Source organism: Bemisia tabaci, chromosome 6 (assembly GCF_918797505.1).
Source record: "Bemisia tabaci chromosome 6, PGI_BMITA_v3".
Taxonomy (NCBI): Eukaryota; Metazoa; Arthropoda; class Insecta; order Hemiptera; family Aleyrodidae; genus Bemisia; species Bemisia tabaci.
The window spans coordinates 34,869,142-34,891,103 of record NC_092798.1 but is presented as its reverse complement, the minus strand read 5'-3'; the positions used below and the strand labels follow the sequence as shown (position 1 = coordinate 34,891,103).

At 40.9% G+C, this 21,962-nt stretch overlaps 1 protein-coding gene across 2 annotated transcripts in view; it reads left to right on the top strand.

Moving 5' to 3' along the window:
• The first annotated feature begins 290 nt into the window (after positions 1–290).
• The window catches only part of LOC109042963 (uncharacterized), a 41,841-nt gene continuing 20,169 nt past the window's right edge, over positions 291–21,962 (top strand). Inside the window, exons 1-4 of one of the 2 annotated variants that reach the window (XM_072302057.1) lie at positions 291–837; positions 2,006–2,284; positions 3,335–3,361; positions 4,824–5,899. In XM_072302057.1, the coding sequence (XP_072158158.1) occupies positions 798–837; positions 2,006–2,284; positions 3,335–3,361; positions 4,824–5,017 (540 nt within the window). In that variant the 5' untranslated portion in view covers positions 291–797 and the 3' untranslated portion in view covers positions 5,018–5,899. Of the gene's footprint in view, positions 838–2,005; positions 2,285–3,334; positions 3,362–4,823; positions 5,900–21,962 lie in introns of those variants that run through there. The other variant, XM_072302058.1, reaches the window with a different exon arrangement.

The following is a 21,962-nucleotide window of genomic DNA, read 5'->3' as shown; positions in this document are numbered from 1 at the left end:
TCAGGATGAACCATTCAGTGGGGAGGAGTATTTGAACGATGAAGCATTCTCCGAATTCGGTTCTCCGCCTAGGAGTCCCTCAGGAGTTGAGAATGAAGGTACGCATAATTTACTTCAATTTCCTTTACAACTATTCACTGCTTCTCCGTGGGCTCTCTAGAGCCCCGTAGGATATATTGAAAATTCTAGGAATCAGTGGCGTGGCGTGAATTGCGATGTATCGATTGTTCTGACATTTAAACCTATGGTAAAGAATCGATTATTAAGGTGTTCGCTGCGAACACCCTGTTTATCGATCCTTTTCCATAGGTTTAAATGACATAACAATCGATAAATCGCAATTCACGCCACGCCACAGATCCATAGAGAACTCCTTTATTTTTCGATAACCCATTCACTTACTTCGGAGTGTCGTGTCTTGTTACGTTGCACCTTTTTACATTGGACAACGTAAGTGGGAGAGCAATGATGAAATATTGAGATGTCGGACCCAGGACTCCAGGTCCTAAAAGTTCATGCCATGGCCCATTGTCAATTTCAACATGCGTTTTTGTCCTCTCTTCATGACTTTATCTAATGGGCCATTTTTCGCCGCTCTATTGTCTTCTTGCTTTTCATTATCATAATTTAAGTTTATCGTTCTTGAAGGTGGAGAGCAAGACACCCCGGCCTGGACGTGTCCCGATTGCGGAAAGGCATTCACAAAGAAATCGACGATAAAAGTTCATAAATGGAGACACGAAAAGCTTAACAAAGAGTATACTACATGCAGAAAATGTGGTGATACACTGGCCAATATGGATCGCTTCAAAGGTCATATCAGGATGCACTTCAGAAGTGAGTCCGGCGATCCTCTGCTGAATTTTTTCTGTGGGGATCGGTCCACCTTTTATTTAACCTATGATACCAGGGTATTCTACGAAGGATCAGAGGAAGGTTATATTCGTATCCAAGGTCCCTAGAGCCTAGACACAGGACCTACAAAACAAATGGCCTTCAATTTTCAGCCTAAAATACTTGACCTACAAAATTTTACTCGCACTATTTTTGAACCTAGTGATTTTCGACCCCTCAGTGTGTGGGTATGCAGACAGAGGGTCTACAGCAAAAATGTCCACAAGCAGAAAGTCTACATTTTTTGGTCTACATTTACAATGTCTAGAACTGAAAAGTCCACTACGAAAATGTCTAAACATAATAATATCTTCTAAAAAAAAGTCCATACTCAGAAAGTTCACTTCTGAATGGAATAGGTAGAGTGAACTCACATCTGTTACTTCTTTAGTCGTATCTATGGAGAAGAATCATCGTGTATTCATTTTCCTTCAATAGATACGTTATACATATGTAGACATTTACTTTCTTCGGCATACTAAAAGTAGACCTCTTGATTGTAGACATTTTGACTGTAGACCAAAAAATGTAGACACTTTTTGAGTAGACCTTTTTTTCGGAAACCTACTGTCCGTGATTCAGTGTGTGAACGTTACTAACTGTAAATCAAATGTGCACTGTGGCGTGAGCCTTGAAACTCATGAGAGTACATGCAAGTCCCAGCCCAAATGCACCTAGTTCCTTCTGATTTAATATGTCCATTTGTTTCAAAATTTATTGAAGGGAGTTTTTTTAAAGGGTTCTCCAAATCCAAAAGAAACTGACCGCTAGCACACTTAATGAAAATGGGCCTTGTCTGAACAAGTGTAAAACCAAGATCTGGTTGTTTGTCGAACGTATAGGTTGATTTTAATATCTCTTATTTGGTCTACGGTAATTTAGTTTTTTGTAAGCGGGAAGTTTGAATTCGCTGTTTATAATGGAAACTGCGGCCATTTATTTCTCGATCACCTCTTGATTTTGTAAAGTTTTCGATCTGCTCAGCGTTTTCTGTGTTGAAGTCTGTTGAGAAAGCATTGCTGTTAGTGCTTAATTCCTAGTCTAGTCTAGTCTATCGGCCCATCGTTCGGTAATCCTTAATTAATGTAAACATTTTCCCTGGATATTTTAGAGGAAGGAGTTTGGGTTTTGACGTGTGGTGTGTGTAAAGAGGAATTCGAAGATGAAAAATCTTTGAGGCACCACGAATGGAAGTTAAACCATAAGACGACTCGTCAACTCCCAACGTGCCGCTGGTGTCAAAGAACTTTCCAACGAGACAAAGATTTGAAGAAACACGAATTAAATCATCAGACCATTGACCTCGCAAAGTTTACATGCACCCTTTGCTATGAGATGTTTAAGACGGAAAAGCACTACAACTACCATATGGAAGCTAAGCATGGACCAGGTGAGTTCATTCAATTGTACCATTCCTTATTTCACTCATGTTTCTCTCCTGTTTTAATTGGAAAACATTTTTCAATTCGAAACTACTATTGCCGACTTATATCAGAGACAACGTATGTGCCGTTAGTTTCCCTATGCACATACGTGCTTTCACGAAGAAGCTGGAAAAGTAGTTCCTTCATTTCAAAATATCGTCCATTTGAACTGAGGGGCTTGGAGGTTAAAGCGCATAAGTGCAGTTATTGCTGTAACGAGAAATACGTGTTTGAAGTTTCGAAATTACATGGATCCTTAAGGCGGATAGAGAAAGTTCAAACTGATTGTTTGATGCTTAAAAATTGGAATTTGGGAGCGAATTTTTAAAATAATTTGCATTAAGACAATAGTTTTACTTAAAATCATTAATTTCTCATTTTTTCGAAAACTGCACTTATGCGCCTTGTCCTAACTTTAATCTCACCTACCTAATCTAACCGCAAGTACATGTCCTAACCTAAATTAACCTGATCTATCCATACGTGACCCAAACTTCTCCTGTAGACTTAACGTTTTAATTTCACTTATAAGGAAGATATTTGTATGTTGACATCGTGATCGTTGACACCGCATGCTCAGGGCCCATTTCTGCGTTTCACTACCAGCACGATGGCAATAATCGTTGACTCCATGATCGGATTTTGTGTTTGTTGACACCATGATCATTGACACCATGCAATACGTTACCAAAGTATTGAAGACGCCGAAGGCGCTTTGGATTGGGAAGAGGGGGGGGGGGGCGGCTCAATTTTTGTAAATGCAGTGAAATGTTTTGTTCATTGTTGAACACTTCGTCTTGCTGAAGCTAAAAATATCAGCCGTAATAAAAGGCGGGTACCAGGGGCGCACTCCCTCTTACGGAGCCAGAGTAGCTGCGGCTCCTTTTTTTCACTTTTTTGTGAACGGAGTGAAAAGTCTAAAGTTTGAACTTCGTCTTTTCAAGTTCCGATAAAGTCGTACATTCTCGTTCTGCCAGTTTTTCATTCGATAATCTCTCGGTTTGTTTTCTTTGTAGATGGACCAAAAGAGCCGGACCCCAACCGTAAGTGGAAAAATAAAATTGTCTCTGAGAATTCTTTAACGAATGGATGTCAAGCTCAATAGATAACTTTTCCACACTTATTTCATTACTAACAAAGGGGCGGGACGACCCGTAACCGCTGTGGAAAAGTTATTTTTATGAAAAGTAAAAGTTATGAGTTCAAACTAAATTTTTCTGTTAATAAAGTTTAAATTCGGTATCAAAAATAACGAGAATGTGAGAAGGCAGTCGTCGAACATGTCCGTACCGAAGCTCGTACACGCACAGTCATAAAACGATGAGATTGGGATAAAATCGAGTTAATATGTACCCCGGTGCCGCACATCGGAGCGAATCAGAAATAAAATCGGAAATGATGAGGAAATTTCAAAAGCATATCTTCTTTTATGCGGAACGTAGAATTCTGAAAATGCTTCCATTGGTTTCCTAGTAGAATTTCCCTCGAAAGATAGAATTTGAAAATAATACGCCGAAATAAAAATCAAAATTTGGGGTTTAAGTGAAAAATTCCATGTCCAACCTCTCCCAATACTGCCGTGCTGAGGAAAAACGCCGTATGAACATCCGAGAGTTGCCAAATTTCCTTCGATAAAATGTTTATTTTTGGGGAAAGTTATGAATATTTATTCTTTACATTTTCAGGATCTTTAGGTGATATTGCGAACAAAATTATTGGAAAAATTGGGTGGAAAATATTCATAAGTTCACCAAGAAATTCGCATTTTATCGAAGGAAATGGCAACGCCTGAAGGTTCTTACGGTGTTTTTCCTTAGCACGGCAAAATAGCTCGTTTTGCTTTTGGGGACGGAGCAAAATGTCCGTTTTGAAAAGAGTTGGTTTCAGTGGCGAGGCGTGAATGATTGACTATCGATATTCCCCCATTTGAAGCTATGGTAAAGAATCGATTATTAAGGTGTTCGTTGCGAACACCTTGTTTATCAATCTTCTTCCATAGACTTAAATGGAAGATCAATCGATATACCGCAAAGCACGCCACGCCACTGGTCGGTTTCACTCCACCCGAGGAGGTAGATACTATTTCAAATTTTTCCGCGTTACCTAATTGTGTTTTCTACATCTATAAGTCCTATATTAATTAATCCCATAATAATCCTATAGTAATTATAACATAACATACTTCAATTTGTTTAAACTTCATTCGATAGCACTACAGTTACGAACAATCCATTGTAGACGACTTTGAGATCGATTTTAGACAAGGTAGCTTCATTCGAGAAAAATCGAGTATTTCGAGTTTCGAGTATATTTTTAGGTGAACAAAACCCGTTCACGTCAATTTACATGAATCATTTATAGTGCGCGCATAACATTCCAAGATATATAATGCGCCGTGGTGCAAAATCCAAAGAAGTTTTTTTTTAGGGGGGGGGGGGGATAAGCTCTGTTCCTTGAATTTCACTGTCGCTTTTTTTTCACATGTGCATGTCTTTGATTTTCAAGGACCTCTAGTCTGCGATTCTTGCGGGGAAACTTCACCAAGCGAAGAGAAACTAGCTGAGCACAAAAAGACCCACACTGGAGAAACGTCCTGCCACATTTGCGGGTCATTCATTGGCCATATTGCGAATAAGAGAAAGCATATAAGAGACTATCTTAAAGCTGAGCGGTATAATTCACAAAATGAGAACCGCTAGCGAACTGCAAAATTTTGGAATGAGAAGAAAAAGTGACATCTACATATGCAACAAATGTTCCAAATCCTCTTCGAATAAGTACAAAAACAAAAGAGTAAAAAGAAACCCTCTTGGACCGAACCCTGACCCTGACTGAACTCCGAAATCTGGCCAATCTGACTCCTGACTATGGTACATCAAAGCTAATTATGCGGGGAATATATGGAAAATCAAGCAATCATTCATGGAATGACCTACCAAAAAAAATTAACCGCCAACGGAAAAAAGTTCCTCAGCAATAAAAAACGTAAAATCTGGATGTTGCGACCAGTCCGTAAACGTCAGCAACTAAAGAGATTATAATTCTTAATTTAATAATACAAATCATTAAACAGAGAGATAAGAATAATTAATTAAATCATTAACATCAGTAAGTAGCGAGATGGATAGAATTAGTCTATCCCAGACCTGCTGAGAGCAGAGAGAGAGTAGAATTTAAACTTGGCGTGATTATAAAGTACGTTTTCGGAACGATATTATTTTAGTTTTTGATATAATATTAGCATATTGTTCTTTCATATGTGTAGAGTAAAAATCAAAGATAAAACGAATAACCTAAAAGTCTACTTTTTCCGCGTATGACTTTAGGCTTTTTTATGGTAGATGCAGTTCTAAGAGAAGTTTTTTAAGCAGAACTTGACAAAAATAAAGGTCTGGAAATTTAAAAAAAACAAAACAAACGAACAAACAAACAAAGATTTGAGACGTTTTGAAGTTTGCAGTTTAAAAGTGGTAATAATTGGAAAATATTATTTACTAATTCATACACCAGACTCTTTATATTATATTATTAAGTTCCACCTCAATTCAGGTGCCTCATAGCTAATAGTCGCTTTGGAGCGAAATAAATTTTACGTCTTACTACTATCTTTTTATTTGCTTTTCCTTGCGTCAGGATTTAAATAATTGAATTATAATGCACCTTTACATACGCTATTGTTGTTAAAAAGAACCCAATCACTCGCAAATTCGGGAACATTGACCAAAAAAATTTCGGAATTTTCTCACGTTGAGGAAAATTTTTCTGTGAATTATGACGATTGCTAGAGCGCCTAGAGTGCCAACGGAACCTATCAATCAAAAAATCCTTTTGAATACAATTTTCCACCATTGCCGGATTAATTGTGGAGATTCTCTGTTTGTCCTTGGTTTTCAGGATATATAACATGAATGTCAATCCATTGTTTTCCAAACGCGACCTATCAAAGTTTCTTCTCGGGGGAATGCAAAACCAAAGCGTTTAATCCTCAAAGCCCGGATCGTTCACCCCACCCGCTCGACGAACAAAATACCCGAGCCTCCCTGACAATTCATAATTCTAATCGTTCCGACGCTCTACCAAGCTGGGCAAAACCACAAATCTCCACCGGAAATACACAAGAGTTAAGTTGTTATTACCGAACACAACAGCGTTTTGGCTGACCCGACGGACGGCCGTCTGACAGGTTTCGCGGCGGGACAACTTAAGTCGGTTTGCGGGGTTGACGTGGCCATCAGACCCAAACTGCCGCACTAACGAAGAACACCGTATGAGCATTCGAATGTTGCCAAATTTTCTTTCAGAAAACAACCATTTTTGAAGACAGTCTTGAGTCTTTTTCTTTGAAATTTTCAGACTTTTTACATCAAACTTCGAACGAGATACTCCGAAAAATCGGAGGAGAAATATTGGCAAATTTTGAAATTGCAGTTTTCGACTACTCATCATGAAATCAAATAAAATACTCAGCTATTACCCGATTTTTACCTATTACCCGCTACTACCCGATGATATGCGAACTCGGGCCATGCTTCAATAAAAAACAATGTGCAAAAGGATTTTCTAAACATTTTACATTATGCTGCAAACACACGCTGAATGTGGCCTGAATGTAGAAGTCATCAGCCCGATACCAATTTTGCGCGTGTCCCACAAAATTCAGCAACGATTCTCAGCGACCATAGGATAATGTCGGATTTGTTTGAACTATTCGAATAGATTTGATGCACTTTGGATGAAAATAACTCGAATTAGTAAAATTTCAGCTGTTGAGCGCTGACTGTTGACTTCCATATTCAGCTGCCAAACTCAGCGTGTGATTCCGGCATTAGATTGGTGAAAAATAAGAAATCAATACAGTTTTATAAATGTAAACATCCTCTGGCACATCGTTTAATATTGAAGCATGGCCTGAGTTAGCATACCGTCAAAGTGAAAATCGGCCAATAGCTCAGTATTTAATTCGATTTCACAAATTCTCCCGAGAATGGAGATGTTGCATGTGTGAGGAATTTGCGATTTGACTATTGATTCTTACGTAAAAGTTCGCGAGAAACACGATGGTGCTGCTGGTTTTCTCTGAAATCAACTCCCGAGCTCAAAAATAGCTCTCAAGTTGAGGCCAAAATGGAGGGGATATCCCACGCTATCCTGAGAGTCCACCTCTATATCAAGACAAACTCTCCATGCAAAGATAGGGAGCAAATACATTGACAGGGCTGCCACTTTATTTGGGGACTCTAAAACTGAAAACACGGCATCACTGCTGATATATTTGCTCCCTATCTTTGCATGGAGAGTTTGTCTTAATGTAGAGGTGGACTCTCGGGATAGCGTGGGATATCTCCTCCATTTTGGGCTCAACTGGAGAGCTTTTTTTGAGCTCGGGAGTTGATTTCAGAGAAAACCAGTGGCACCATCGTGGTTCTCGCGAACTTATACATAAAAATCAACAGTCAAATCACAAATTCCTCACACATGCAACATCTCCATTCTTTGTTTTACGAAAGAAATTTGGCAACGCCTGATGGCTCATACGACGTTCTTCCTTAGCACGGCAGAACCGGGGGGGGGGGGGGGGGGTTGCGACCGGGGGGTGGCGGCGGCCTCGGATGCCGGAAATCATACTCGCAGGGCCGGATCCGGAGTTTAATGAAGGCCGCAACTTTCGCGATTATAACGTCGTTTGTTTTGGCAAGACGCCCCGTGGAGTCATTAATCATGGAGTGAGTCCGGCCCTTCCTCTCTCGAGGTCTCGACACCCCTCGCTCGACGCTCAACAGTTAGCGGGGACCGCCGAGACATTGATGACGAATCCGGGATCGCTTTGTGCTCTGCCCTCAACTCGCGGGGTGTCGTGGAATCGCGCCTCCCTGCGCGACTGAGTCATCCTCGCTGCTCCTCTGCCGTGTCAACATTCGAATGTTTTTGCATTGAAGAATTAGGTGCAAAAACGGACCGAGTAGCAAAATCGTGATTCCAAAAAATAGCGATCGAATAATACGGTACCAATTTGTTACATTATCAGGTATTGCATTGACTGAGGTGAAAAAAAGTTAGTTCGTATCCTCGAGTTTATGTTGGCATGAGAGAAATACAGAAAAATATTGTTGAAAATGAGAAAAAGAACAGAAATAAGGTGTACTCAGGTCGTTCTTACATAAAAAGTTTGATTTGCAAAGAACATTTTGAAAGTTTAATGTAAGTCTTCTAGAAAGATTAGCCGAAAGGGTCGTCCACGGCACCCGGACCGTAGGCAATCGTGACCGGTCACGAGTAGCGCGATGGGAGCTAATTAAAGAGAGAGACGAACATTTACTTTATTGAAATTTTGAAGAATTCATCCGCGGCACCCGGACCGCAGGCAATCGTGTCCGGACACGAGTAACGCGAATGAATTTTTAGACCGAAAGAGAACTGTTTATTGGCAGAAGGCCGGAATTTAGCATGATGTTATTAATAGTGAAAGTGATCAAGGTACACTCTACTACAGGTATGGACAAATGGAATTTTAGAAAGTCGTCAAAACGCGTAGATTTGACAGCATCGAGAGTACGACTGCGAAGACATACGCGGTCCAATGGACGGTACGACTTCATACGTCACTCGATCGCCGATTTTCTCAGCGCTGCCACTTCGGCACCCCGTTTGTCCATACCTGTAGTAGAGTGTACCTTGGTAAGTGATAGAGGAGAGAAGGTGAATATAGAATAAATACTCACTTAGTTGAACGAAACGACGTAACTGTTTGAATAGGAAGGTTACAGCGCATGAAAGAACATATGCGGGGCGAATGTACATACCCATAGACGCTACCATAGAGTGGTAGGTGAGGCATAATTCAGGTACGGCACACGGGCCAACCGGTCAAACTGGATTTGAAAAGGAATTGCGCGGACGCGTAGTTTAAGTTGAAAAAGGTTGTGAAGGAAGGCACCAGTGAGTATTATAATTGAGTATTTATGGAGAAAAGTAATCAAAGATGAATTTTATATATTGAAACAGACAAAATAATAAATAAAAGAATTGAAATATCTAAAGGAAAGCCGGAGGGGCGACTAAAGAGCCCTCAGCGCGATCGGGCGGGCCGCGACGGAACTAGGCGCGCGGCGCGACGTGAGATGCGGGCGGCTTGCCTAGCTGACGGAATGAAGGCTAAATATTGGTGACGCTAGCGGCGCCAACATACCGGCCCCCATTGAAATACTGGGGTGTTTCAATAAGAAGAAAAAATGTAAAAAGTTGAAAAATTCCAAAAGAAATATAGAGAAACAAATATTTTTGAAGAAAAAATTACACTTGAAAGAAAATTATGAGTGCTGATATTTCCAGCTGCTTACTCCATCGGGAGAGGACAAAGCTTGGACACTGGCCGTGTGAAAGTTGATTTTTCTGTCTTAACCTCTGCGACGCGGACAAGGTTGTCTTTGCCTGGACAGACCTTGCTTACTCGCGCCAAAGGCCACTGAAGGGGTGGCGCATTAGGCTCGATCAACAATACTAGATCTCCAGCTTTCAGATTTGGCTGATTCTTCGTCCATTTTTCACGTTGTTGTAGCTTTGTCAAGTACTCGAGGTACCATCTCTTCCATACTCTTTGAGAGAAGGCTTGCACCGTTTCCCAGCGTTTCAGGCGATTGTTGCTGACGTCTAAAAGAGGGCGCTCAGGAAGGGCTGTGAGCCTGGTTCCGATTAGGAAGTGACCGGGAGTCAGAACGTCAATTTCGGAAGGATCTTGGCTCAGTGGAGTGAGGGGCCGTGAGTTCAGCATGGCTTCAATTTTTGACATTAACGTGTCAAATTCTTCCCTCGTGAGCACGTGCGTTCCAACTACTCGCTTTAGGTGTGTCTTGACGCTCTTGATGGCACCTTCCCATAGGCCTCCTTGTTCTGGAGCTGCAGGGGGATTGTTGTGGAATTTGATTGAATTAGCGATGGAGAAGCGATTGATGATGTCGAGGTTTTGAGGAGCATTAAAAAATTCTCTGGTGATTTTCTGTAATTCGTTTGAAGCTCCTAAAAAATTGGAGCCGCAGTCACTCCAGAGGTCTGAAGGCTTCCCTCTGCGGCAGATAAACCGTGTGAGCGCAGCAATGAAGGAGTTAGTGGTGAGATCCGATGTGGTTTCAATGTGTACTGCTTTTGTAGAGAAGCAGACAAACACACATATGTACGTTTTCACCACTTTTGAATTTCTTAATGTCGACGTGCGGGTTTGGATGGGTCCGCCGAAGTCCATGCCTGTGCATGAAAAAGCCCGATTTGCGGTGACTCTGTTGACCGGCAAATTGCCCATCAACTGATTGACTGGCTTTGCCTTGAGTTTGAAACAAGGTATGCACTTGAGCAGGCAAGACCTAATGATAGACCTCGCAGACAAAATCCAAAATTCTTGATTCAGAATTGACATTAATAGAGAAGGACCGGCATGAAGATGCGTCTCATGATAATGATTGATAATGCAAATCGTGACTGGATGATTTTTAGGCATTAAAATGGGATGGCGAGCCTTATAATCGATAGAGGCTTTTTGAAGTCGGCCACCCACTCGCATGAGTCCTTGAGTGTCCAGGAATGGACAAAGTCGTTGTATTTGATCACTGCATTCCTTGCCTTTGCGGAGGTTCTTGAGGTCCTCAGCGAAGGCTTCCTTTTGCACCAGCGTGCAAATTTTGTTTTGAGCTGCTGCAATCTCCTCAAGCGATAAGGGTCCATGCAGAATTGACAGAGAGCTATCGATTTTTCTTGCTCTAATGTTGTTGACAAAACGTAGTATGTAGGCCATTACGCGTTTCAGAGAAGGCCACCAGGAGAAGCGCTGGAAGAAATCCCAGGTTGCGGGTTTCTCGTTGAGGTGAAGACTGGTCGCTGATTCTGGTTTCATAGCACCTTTGATGAATTCATCTTCCCGTTTAGTTGGGTCCTTTCTAGAGATAGGCCATTCTGATTTTGGTCCGCTGAGCCATTTTGGGCCGGACCACCACTATTTCAGCGTTCATCAGCTCTGATGGCAGCAAACCTCTAGACGCACAGTCTGCAGCATTCTCTTCTGATGGTACATGTCTCCAGGACTCTGGAGATACGTTTTCTTGAATCTCAGCAACTCTGTTCCCCTCATAGGTCTTGAGGCGATAAGCTGGAGTTTGGATCCAACCCAGGGCTACGGTGGAGTCCGTGAAGGCGTGGGTTTCTGCAATCTCGAAGTCCTCTGCTAAAATTGATTTTGCATATGCCAAAAGTTTTGACAAGAGGTGAGCTCCATTGAGCTCTAATCGAGGTATGCTTAAGGTTTTGAGGGGCGAAACTCTGTTTTTAGCCATGAATAATCGAACTTTTGAGTCTGTAGTACTTCTGATGTAGATTACGGCAGCAAATCCTTTTTCTGAACCATCGCAGAATCCGCAAAGCTCTATAGAAGTGCAATTTTCTGACACGAGAAGTCTATCGATTAGAATATTCTCAAAGAGTGGCAATTCTGTGGTAAATTGGTTCCACAGGCACAGAGTTTCTGAGGGAACCGGTTCGTCCCAGTCGAGCCCTTTAGTCCAGATGATTTTCATGAAGGTTTTACACCATAGACTAGTTGGGGCTAAAAAGCCGCACGGGTCATAAATTCGAGCTATGACTGATAAAATTGTGCGCTTCGTGTTAGCAGGCATTATACTTTTAATTTTGTAGGATAAAGCATCCTTAGGTTTTATCCATCGTAGACCTAAAATGCCGAATGATAGATCATTAGGATCCGTGAAATCAAGAGGTTTTTCGAGGTCTTCCTGAGGTATTTTTGCCAAAATTTCAGGTGCATTACTGACGATTTTTCGTAATGAGAAATGACATAAGCCGCATAAATCGATTAATTCTTGAAAAAGACACTCAGCTGTGTTCACGGTTTTCACGGAGGTTACGATGTCATCAACCAGAATATTTTTGCGCAGTACTGGCGCTGCCAATGGAAATTTATGACCTTCATCTGTCACCAATTGATGTATTGAGCGGACCGCTAAAAATGATGAGCTGGTGAATCCGAAAGTTACTGTGGTGAGTTGGTACACAGTTATCGGTTCATTTTCTGATTCGCGCCAAAAAATTAATTGATAATTTCTATCAGATTCATCCATGTTAATTTGTCTGTACATTTGGCGTATATCACAAACTAATACGATTGGATGAAATCTAAAACGGGCAACTACATCAACAAGCTCATTTTGCAGTTTAGGGCCACACAAAAGTTGAGAATTCAAGGATTCTCCGTTGTCAGTTTTCATACTGGCATCCATGACTACGCGACACTTAGTGGTACTGCTAGAATCCTTAAGTACAGGATGATGAGGTAAAAAATAATTAGGCTGCGAAAAATCAAAATGATTCAACGTGGCAACCTTTTTCATGTGCCCAAGTTGCTCGTACTCTCTCATGTACTCCGTATAAAGAGTTTTGAGCTTTGGATTTGAGGCGAGCTTTTTCTCTAGGGCATGAAATCTTCTTAAAGCCTGAGGGTGTGATTTACCCAAATTAGGACTTCCATTTTTGAATGGCAGGCGCACACTGTAACGACCATTTTCCAGCCGGGTGTGCGTTTCTTGATAGTGTTTCTCACAAGCGAGCTCTGCAGGGCTCAACTTTTGAGCTTGAGGTGGCTCTTCTGACCGCCAAAAGCGCTCCATAGTTTCCTGAATAGAAGGAACAGTGCTTGTTAACAAAGAGACCGATGAGTCATGACTTTGATCAAGAGTTGGACCAAAAAGCGCGTCTCCGAAGACTGTAGGCAAGGCCATTGGCATGTTAGGGCCAAGAGAAATCGGTGTCCCAGAAATTAGGGTTGGCATTAAATCAGCGCCAAACAGAATGTCGATTGGGCCTTTGACGTGAAACTCAGGATCCGCCAATTTGAAATTGCGCGCGTAAGTACGCAGCTCACTGGAAACAGGGTGCGACGGAAGTGGAGCTGTAATAGCATCAAGAACATCTACGGAGTGATTCTGTGTCACAAGAATGTTTTCAGATGTTAAGACATTTATTTTGGTGCTCCCGCGTACATTCACTGGTACATCTGAAATGCCGCTCAAAGGAGAGCTTTTAGGATAGCATTTGAGATGCAGCTTCTGAGAAAGTTGCGTTGTGATTATCGTTCTTTGAGCACCGGAGTCCAGAATTCCGCGGACCATGATACTACGATTCGAATGACCTGAAATTCGAGCCTTAACCGTGGCTAGTAGCACAGTAGTACGAGCAGGGATCGCGTCTGCAACGGTTGTTGCCACAACTGTCGCTGGTTTAGTGGAATCATCGTTTTTGGCATCTGAACTTTCAGTATGGAGCAATGTATTATGAGCTTTAAGGCACACTCGACAAGTCCATGTAGAATTGCACTGGTCGACGGGGTGCGAACGCAGACAATTTTTGCAGAGTCTGTGCTGCTGCGCTATTGAAGAGCGCTCTCGGACCGATTTTTGCAAAAACGCTTCACATTTGACAACTGGGTGAGGTTCTTTACAAAGTGGGCATGGATCGGTCCAATTGTTTGATTTAGATGAGTTGTTTGGTTTTTTCAAACTACTCTTTTTATTAGATTTTTTCTGATTTCGTTCATTCGAGTCAGAATTTGCTCCAGTTCCTACTAGAGCTCGAGCATTTTTCTGTTGAGCCTTGGGTTTCGGATTTGAGGAAGAAAGTTCTTCAACCAAAAGAGTTTCCTTTTCAAGAAAATTAATAAGTTCATCAATTTTAGGAAACTTGGCATCCTTGCCTCGATAATCTTCAAATCGCTTTTTGAAATAGTGATTCATTTTGCGTAATAACGCTGCAACGAGGAGATGAGGATTTTCTTCTTTGTACCCTAGACCTTCAAGCGCTTGAGTATGCTCGCGGTATTGCGTAAGAAAGGTTGGAATATGCTCTGTTTTGGAAATTTCAGGCAAATCCAAAAGTCCATGTAAGTGATGGACAACGTGACGTCTCTCGCACTGGTACCTTTTACATAAGAGTTCATAAGCAACATCGTAATTTTGTTCTGTGATGTTAAGTCCTTTTACAAGATCAAGGGCTTCACCGCGAAGTGAGCTTAAGAGGTACTGGAATTTTTGTACTGATGATAATTCCGGCAGAGAGTGCACTGTGACGTTAAAAACGTTAAAGAATGAGCTCCAGGTCTCAATTTTTCCTGAGAATTGAGGCAACTCCATTTTTGGAAGTCGCACTGACGCTGCTGATTTTTGAGATGACAAACGTGTTGAATTTGAGTTTTCATTGTGCGAGCTTTTTAGAGAGTTGAACTTGGCTTTCACTTCGTAAAAGAGCTCCTCAAATTGTTCCATCTCAGATTTTAAGTCAGTTCTCTTCTGCTCCGAAATGTGAGAAGAGAGACGGACGAGTTCGGAAAAATTTTCCTCGTGTTCCTTCCACAGACTTTCAAGATGCTCACAGCGAGCAAGAAAAATTCCGCGTTTTTCCGGCAAATTTTCTGATAGTGCATTTGTGTCTTGTACACGTTTGAAAAGCAATGAGTTCCTAATGAGAATCTCGTTTACTCTAGAGAGTTGCTCTTCCTGCACTTTTGCCTTTCTTGGAGCCATATTTGAAAGAAGGAGACACGTTTTTTGATGCTTAATTTTTGAGAGCAGTGGACTGTATTTTTAAACTGAAATTTTGCAGTTCAAATCCGGTTCGGTCAGGACCAATGAAAGTTTAATGTAAGTCTTCTAAAAAGATTAGCCGAAAGGGTCGTCCACGGCACCCGGACCGTAGGCAATCGTGACCGGTCACGAGTAGCGCGATGGAAGCTAATTAAAGAGAGAGACGAACATTTACTTTATTGAAATTTTGAAGAATTCATCCGCGGCACTCGGACCGCAGGCAATCGTGTCCGGACACGAGTAACGCGAATGAATTTAGAGACCGAAAGGAATTGTTTATTGGCAGAAGGCCGGAATTTGACATGAAGTTATGACTAAAGAAAATGATAGAGAAAAGAAGGTGAATTTAGAATACATACTCACTTGATTGAATGAAAAGACGTAACTGTTTAAGAAGGAAGGTTACAGCGCATGAAAGACATATGCGGGGCGAATGTACATACCCATAGACGCTACCATAGAGTGGTAGGTGAAGCATAATTCAGATACGGCACACGGGCCAACCGGTCAAACTGGATTTGAAAAGGAATTGCGCGGACGCGTAGTTTAAGTTGAAAAAGGTTGTGAAGGAAGGCACCAGTGAGTATTATAATTGAGGATTTATGGAGAAAAGTAATCAAAGATGAATTTTATATATTGAAACAGACAAAATAATAAATAAAAGAATTGAAATATCTAAAGGAAAGCCGGAGGGGCGAATAAAGAGCCCGCAGCGCGATCGGGCGGGCCGCGGCGGAACTAGGCGCGCGGCGCGACATGAGATGCGGGCGGCTTGCCTAGCTGACGGAATGAAGGCTAAATATTGGTGACGCTAGCGGCGCCAACACATTTTGTGTATAAATGTCTGATACTTGGGCCGTTTTTGCGTAAAATCACTTCTGATCTACAGGGTGTCCGGAAGTTAACGTACTTAACTTTCAGGATCGTTTTTTCGGCTCAAAATAAGACTTTTTTTTCCTATACACATATGCCCGAAAACGCTTCATACGTGAGCTATGCGCTTCCAAAGTTGCCATTTTTTTTCGTTCAAATTACTATAGCTCCTCGTCATTTTTTCATAAGTGGCTGAAACTTTGTTTAGGGGGGTATTTTTTAGCGCTCTATTCATTTTTTGTGTTTTCAAGGACGTACGTTTTCGAAAAATGACGTCACAAGCGTTCCCGAATTTGAAAATTACGATAACTTTTTTGGTAGATGATATTTCGAAAAACGGATCACGGCACGTGAAAGAGCGTAAAAAATCAATGGGTCAGGGTGCTGCACAAAATTTTCCAGAAACGCGTTATTTCGACGCAAAAGAACTTTGAAAAATTTTAAGATTTTCGAAGCTCCTTGCTGTGTAGGCAATTTTTACTACAAGGATTGAAAAATTGCCTACAGAGCAAGGGGCTTCGAAAACCTCGAAGCTATTGAGACGGCTCTTGACCTTTCCCTCACACTTTTTCCAGGCTTGGGACTGGCCCGAGCATCATCCTACGAAAATTGCGGTTAGGCGGCGATATTTTTGGTATCAAATATCCATCGAAAAATCATACTCGGAGGCTTATCGAAAACATGGTTTCAAAGTGTGGTAGTTTCGTAGCATAAGTTTAACAAGTCATGCTTAATAATTACTTGTGAATGCTCGGGGCGGTTTAAAAGGTTTTTTTTGGTTTTTTATTGGGTTTTTTTGTTTTGGTTTTTTGCATAACAAATGGACGATATCAACAGTAAAAATGAATGAAACAGTTCAATCACAGGTTTTGTTCAAAATGGGAGCCGTTTACAGCAACGCATGCGTTGTATCTTTTCAAGAGAGACGTTGTCGTCGCTTTTCTCGAGTTTTTCGACGAGCCTTATCGAAAACATGGTTTCAAAGTGTGGTAGTTTCTTAGCATAAGTTTAACAAGTCATGCCTTAATAAGTATTTGTGAATGCTCGGAGCTGTTCAACGCCGCTCCTCTCAATGCAGAGATTCGTGATATCTACTCTGCACTTATCATCGAATTTCTTATTTCATGTTCAATGGCAGATCTTGTAAGTACTTTGGGTGCAGTGAAAGGTTCGGAGATTAAATTTAATTCATTTACTTATGTTGATGCTTGCCAATGTGTGTACTGTCGCTCGAAATGATTACACAGTAGCGGGAGAATAGCTAAGAAGCGGATTTTTTCGTATTAAAAAAAAGAAACAACAACGAACAGAAAACAAACCAAAAAAATGCGGATAAGTTACCTCCAGTGAGGGGAGGAGGGGGTGTTCTGCAGAAAGTTCTGAGTAAAAGAACTGCCTCGTACAAAATTTTAGGCCAATTGATCAACTTTCAGAGGTCGCATCAGCCGAATTTTTTAAATAATTTTTTCAGTGGGTAGAAATTCTTCATTTGAACTCCTTAAATGTGCATTATGGTCTCTCACAACCTCCCATAGCACGTGGCAGCGTCATGAGCTCTCGATCAGATTAAAAATTGAATTCTGATGGTTTTTTCCTCCTCACATTTTGATATACCGATTTCGCAGCACATCAATAATCTTGCAGTTGCAATCAATGTCTTATCATTGTTTCACTATTTGAATATCTTCATCGAATTTCGTCTTTGTCAAATTATTTCTTTTCATGGAGAAAAGCACGCACTACGGATTGCATGAGATACTGCACGGAGAAAAAAACTTCGTGCGTGGGACCCAAAGTTTAGGTCATATGGATCTCTGAAGTTTTCGGATTGAGCATCCGAACACTTAAGGTCCAGCTGCTGAGGTTTGGATCACACATCTGAAGCTTCAGTTCTTACATCTAAAGTATTTCAGATGTGAGAACCGAAGTTTTTCGGATGTGAGAATCGAAGTACTTCGGATGTGAAAACCGAATTACTTCCACACTTTGAAACCATGTTTTCGATAAGCCTCCGAGTATGATTTTTCGATGGATATTTGATACCAAAAATATCGCCGCCTAACCGCAATTTTCGTAGGATGATGCTCGGGCCAGTCCCAAGCCTGGAAAAAGTGTGAGGGAAAGGTCAAGAGCCGTCTCAATAGCTTCGAGGTTTTCGAAGCCCCTTGCTCTGTAGGCAATTTTTCAATCCTTGTAGTAAAAATTGCCTACACAGCAAGGAGCTTCGAAAATCTTAAAATTTTTCAAAGTTCTTTTGCGTCGAAATAACGCGTTTCTGGAAAATTTTGTGCAGCACCCTGACCCATTGATTTTTTACGCTCTTTCACGTGCCGTGATCCGTTTTTCGAAATATCATCTACCAAAAAAGTTATCGTAATTTTCAAATTCGGGAACGCTTGTGACGTCATTTTTCGAAAACGTACGTCCTTGAAAACACAAAAAATGAATAGAGCGCTAAAAAATACCCCCCTAAACAAAGTTTCAGCCACTTATGAAAAAATGACGAGGAGCTATAGTAATTTGAACGAAAAAAAATGGCAACTTTGGAAGCGCATAGCTCACGTATGAAGCGTTTTCGGGCATATGTGTATAGGAAAAAAAAGTCTTATTTTGAGCCGAAAAAACGATCCTGAAAGTTAAGTACGTTAACTTCCGGACACCCTGTATATGGGATGCAAATAAGGGTATTTCAGAAAAAAAGATTTAAATATTGAAAGAGAATGTTTGTGCACACATACATAGATTGTCCAAAAAGTAATGCAATAATCGACTTTTAGAGAGAACGAAAAATGCTAAAAAAAAAATCGGTGTTCATATTTGTGAAGGCGGAGTCAAAACCAAAAAAATGAGACCTTGTTGAGCTCTTTTGGTAAAAAATTGACCAAGATATGACGTCAGTAGTATAAAAAAGATAGAACCGAACCATTATACTGTGACTATTGGAAGTGACTCGAAAACTTCGTTTGCAACAGCAAACTTCTGGAACCGCTGTTAGTACTGTGAGGATGTCACTGGATAGATGAAAGAGGTTATCCACCAATTTCGCTTTATAAAATTACCCAAGCATTATACTGTGACTGGGTATAGGAAGTGAACTTTTTGTAAAGCCCGTTTCTACACCACCATAGAGGAAGGGCAGTCAGCGCGTTTTTTTTAAAGTGGTGTCCCTAGGAGGCCTAATCCACTTGATGTCATTACATCACGAAAGAAGCGAACAAACATTTAACCCTTAGATGACTAACCGGGTCTATGAGGCCCGGCGGCTTCCTATTTTTCGCGCCACGGCAGCTGCAATTACCCGAGAAGTCTGTCCTTCACAAATATCTCTACAAAAACCCGTAAGAACATATTTCCAGAAAAAAAAATTTCAAAAATTTTTTCTTTAGGCACAGCAATTTTTTTTTCATGTCTACCCCTAGAATGATTAACCCGGGCCCCCGAGGCCCGTATTGAGAATGTATGGTTATTTGATAGCTGCGATGCTTTTTTCTACGTTTTTTGAAGAATTTTATGATTTTCATACTTCGTCTATTGTTGCCAAGGCCCAAAATTGTCCTTCCACCCCTAAACTGCCCCCCGTCCCCCTCTAGATCTCCCCCCTCTCTCCCCAGTCCCCTCAGATATACGAGTCTCTCATTATAAACACACCTTTGCATACTTTTGAGATTTTGAGGAAGTTACTTTGAAGAAACATTATTACACCTATAAGTATACTTGAATTTGAGAGGGAGGGGGCAACCTTGCCCACCCCTCCCCCTCCCCCTCCTTCCGGTAGCCAAAAAAAGTAGTACTTTCCGATGTGTTTCTTTCAAAGTTTTGCACTTAGAAGATTTATTTTTTAATTTTGTGAAAAGAAAAGAAAAGTCTAAAATGTATTATTGTACTATTACTACTGATCAGTCACTCTCATGGCGCCTCTGTGCGCTCTGCGACACCCAACTGCCACTGACAGCGATCTTGCCAGAGCACCTCCGGCAAAGCGCATCTCCTCATTTCCAGCCTTATTCCCTCAATCGTATTTCCCTTATTTCCTCTACGTATTTTCTTACAACTAAAAGGTAATGCCTAAACATATTCACCGTATCACAAGAAACACCTAAATTTAACTCGTAAAAACTCTTAGATCGTCTAAAAGTAGATAATGATTCCAGTAATAGGACGACGTACAAAACACGGACAAACGACGGACAATCTACAAAAGTAGGAAAACTTTTAGAAAAAACAAAACGTTAAATTAACTACTGAAGGTCAAGAAAATCAGACTTATTGTTTGCTTATTGCTACGGACAATATACATAGGTAGGAAAGATTTTAGGAGAAACAAAACATAAAATAAATTACTGAAGGTCAAGAAAATCAGACTTATTATTTGCTTATTATTATGCTTTTAGGTGCTTCTTGTGATACGGTGAATATGTAAAGGCGTTACCTTTTAGTTGTAAGAAAATAACGTTACAGTTAAACTCTTAAGAACTCTTAGAAAGTATATTACCTCTATGACCACTTCTCAGCTACAACGTCCATTTCTTTTTCAGACAGATGAATTTTTGACGAAATCAAATCCCAACATCTGTTTAGCGCCACACCATGAGAGAGAATGAAATCGATGGAAAGACTACAGTTGTTTTGGAGTATAAACGTCATGAGATCCAAGCGATGAGAGAGGACGTGAAGAAGATTTTCCGGAGTGTTTGGATTATTTGACATCTCATCCTCATCGAAATCGATGTAAGATGAAATTTCCTCTAAGAGTTCCTATGACAAGTTACCCAATTTAGCGGATTCAGCGACTTTGGATGTTATAACTGGATCCTGCGAAAGCAAGTTCCAGTTGACGTATCCCCTCATTTTTAAGCGTGCCAGTAGGGCTCGCTTTTTGAAATCACTCGGATGTACCATAGTACAGCACACCGATCAACCAATGCTATTCAACGGGCCGTCCAAATATTTTTTTCCTCGGACCCGTTTTCTTGTCTTTGAACCATTATACTGTCAAGCCCTGATGGTCTCTTACCAAAAAACCGACTGAACTGCTAATTGGGAACCCTTGAGAACATTTTCCTGTCAAAACCGTATTATTTCATTGGAAAAAAACCTCATAGAAGCTTTCTTACGCTCGGAGGACTCAACTCTAGAACCTTCTTTCCCGCCAAAACTGTTTAGCCAATGAGCGTCTTGCACTGTAAGTGCACTGAAAAAAATGAGTTAGCGTCAGTTGACTAAAAATGGTTTCTATACACTAACTCATATTGTGTGATTTGGACACACATGATTTTTGGTTTCTGTACACTAACCACTATTAGTGCTGGGAACTAATTCCGCTACTCTAATTCGCATTCGGTAGGGTTGGGTCAACCTAACCTCAAAACTGAGAGAGGAGAAAACGGCTTAGCGAATGATAACTGGACAATACTTTCAGGAAAAGAAGATTTCTTAAAAGATGAGAGGTAAAAATCAACTGACCGGTTCCAAATGAACGACAGAGGAAAGGAATATCCCATAGGTATGTGCAAGTAGACAGAATTATCCTTTAGAGAGACACACACTCACACATGAAACGGTAGCGAATGTTCACACTGAATAAACATATCTCGTCCGAACACTTGAGATATTCTTTTGAAATTACGGGAGAACACGAACTATAGAAGTAAGCAGTAAGTTCACAGATTTTCGTAAAATATAAACTGAACGCGGAACGCTTTAATCGCAATTTAATACAGAAGATTGACGACTCCAACGAATATCATGCTTGTTTACGTTTTGAATCGAACAGACGATTTCTAACCTTAACAGGTTTATTTATGTTGCTTTCGAACGTTTTCAAGAAAGAGAGGACACTATAAATCATACCGGGAGTATTTACATTGTCAAACGAGCCCGAAATTTCACATTTTAATTGATTTTCACGAGCTGACGCGATTGAGGCTGTTGTACCGACGCCACTTTTTCGAAACTAAATAAATGTAACGGACAATGTGGCAGTTAGTGTTGAGGGCGAATTAGTTTGACCCGAAGGTGAATTTGTCTTACCACAGCGCTAATTTTACAGCTAGTGCTGTTTTCCAATTCTGGTTCGCGCTCTAGTAAAGTGAAGTCAGCGTATGAAGCGAATTGATTGGTGCTTCAGTACAATAAATTAGTT